General features: G+C 38.1%; 1 protein-coding gene across 2 annotated transcripts in view; it reads right to left on the reverse strand.

Annotated features, from left to right (window-relative positions):
* Positions 1-8: 8 nt before the first annotated feature.
* Positions 9-2,214, reverse strand: part of agtpbp1 (ATP/GTP binding carboxypeptidase 1) — a 34,318-nt gene continuing 32,112 nt past the window's right edge. The window contains exon 26 of one of the 2 annotated variants that reach the window (XM_046034108.1): positions 9-604. In XM_046034108.1, coding sequence (XP_045890064.1) covers positions 427-604 — 178 coding nt within the window. In that variant the 3' untranslated portion in view covers positions 9-426. Of the gene's footprint in view, positions 608-2,214 lie in introns of both variants that reach the window. The other variant, XM_046034106.1, reaches the window with a different exon arrangement.

The raw sequence follows: 2,214 nt of genomic DNA on the forward strand, positions 1-2,214 counted from the left end.
CTGTTTGCTGCTCTGGCTAGCAATATGTGAATCTCAGGCTATATGGTGTCTGAGGTCAGGGGTTACAGTTCATGAAGGTTATAGTATGTCGGTGAAAGGTGAGAACATTCACTGAAATCTTGATGCTTAGTGAGGGCTTTAATCAGGCTGTCTGACATGAAAGGCAGGAGAAGTACGCACCTTCTGGAGCAACACAGTTGGGAAAAGAGCACCTGAGCAGTGCCAACTTAGCCTACGTACCATCATAACTATCTATATAATAGGATCAGGTGTAAATCTAAGCTATTTATTCACCAGTCAAAGTGAGAAGTGTGGGTTCGGACTATTTTACCAGCGAAATCTTTCATTTTACATCAGCTAACAACCCAAGCGCTGGCTGGTTATAAGCTCTAACTGCTAGGTACAGAGGAGGTGAACACCTCAGTGTTAGTCCCGGTGATTTGTCTCAGAGTCTGACAGCTGATCGAGGTGATCGGGAATCTCGTGAACTTCGCCGGTGTGCTCATTTTCTGGCTCGCCGTCCTCATCGTTGCTCTCTGCGCTGTAGTCTATCGCCTCCAGAAAGGACGGCTCGTCCTCCTCCATCACATAGGTAGTGGGGCTGCTGCTGGATAACAAAATAAGGTGTCGTTAACACAGGTGTTGCGGATGACAGACATTTCTCTGGAAGTTAATGGTGTAGATAATCGTGTCACAGGGAAAACTCTGCATCATTGCACCATTGATGCCTGTGGATATTTTACATTATAGAATGTATTTCTGCATTCATTATTTTGAGAAACTATGTAAGAAATGATACACATTTGTATAGCACTTCTTAAAAACAAATACATATCTTCATTTACATATACTGTGTGGCATATAACTGTCATGTTAGCTGAACTCAGAGTCATGGGAGGCCACTAAAGAGCGTTCGGATTTCAGAGTAAAACACCCAAGAAAATACATTTGAAAGGGAAACTGAATGGTTGTTTCATGGGCCTTGAAAATGTGTTGTTGAGAAGCCTATTCCTGCACAAAAAACACAAACCAAACAGACTGTGCCATTCATGCAAAATGGATCATCAATATGCTAGTTTATTTGGATAGATATTATCTTTATAATGTGTTTAGGGAAAAAAAAGAAGAAAGTAAACTAAAAAACATAAATCAATCTGCCATTATATTACAGTATATTTATAAAGCATGACCACAAAGTCTAATGAAATCATAAAAAATACCGCAGTAGTAGCAATATTTTTAATTAAGTAATTAATTGATTATTTAAGATGACAATGTTGGAGAACTAGCAAAAGACAGCTAGATTTATAAATCTCTCTCTCTTCCCTTCAGGCCTCCTTCCAAAGCCACTCCCACAAAACACTTTTTCATTAATGTGCACAGGCAGAGTGCGCGGGGGTGGACAGACAGGTAGGCCAGCCCAGCATTTAATGAAATGATTGGCCGTGCTTACAACAGTCCTGCGACAGCCACAGGTCCCAGATTCTTTTCATTTCTGTGTCGTGGCATTTGATTTATTGATTATTATAGAATTTCAACGAATATAACAAAAATGCTTCTGAAATAAACTGCATACTACAGCTTTAAAAAATTCTATAAAATGTGACTAATGCCCATCACAAATCCCCAAGAACCCAAGGTGTCATTTTTTTGTTTTGTCTCACCAATAGTCAAAAATTCAAGGATATCCAGTTTACAAAAAAGCAAAAAGCAGCAAATCCTTTATTTTGAGAAGCTGGAACTAGACAATGTTTGGCGTCTTTTCATTGATAAATTTTCTGTCAATCTACTAATTGAGTAATTCTTTCAGCCCTAAATAATAGCAAAACAAATATATAAATATATATAAAAAATTAAAACAAACATTTTAGTAAAAAAATAACAACTTATACTACAATATTATACATATTAAAATATATTTTAAAACAAAATGGAAGCTGGAAACAAACTGTACTTGTGTGCTCTGACTGTTGACAAGTTGTTTTTTTTCCCTGTGACTCTTAATGGTTAAATGGTTGATGGTTCTTTGAGGTTTTAGTGGCTTTAGTGGGTTTTTAATGGTGTTAATGGTCTGAAATGTGATCCCAGAGAGACAGTCGATCAGGGGGCTCAGACAATGATCTCCCAACCAAGCTTACCAGTGAGAGTGCCAGAGGGAGAGAACGAGGGAGAAACTGTGCATCAGTATATGTACAGTAAATGTGTGTGTGTGTA

This window comes from Micropterus dolomieu, linkage group LG21, assembly GCF_021292245.1.
Source record: "Micropterus dolomieu isolate WLL.071019.BEF.003 ecotype Adirondacks linkage group LG21, ASM2129224v1, whole genome shotgun sequence".
Lineage (NCBI taxonomy): Eukaryota > Metazoa > Chordata > Actinopteri > Centrarchiformes > Centrarchidae > Micropterus > Micropterus dolomieu.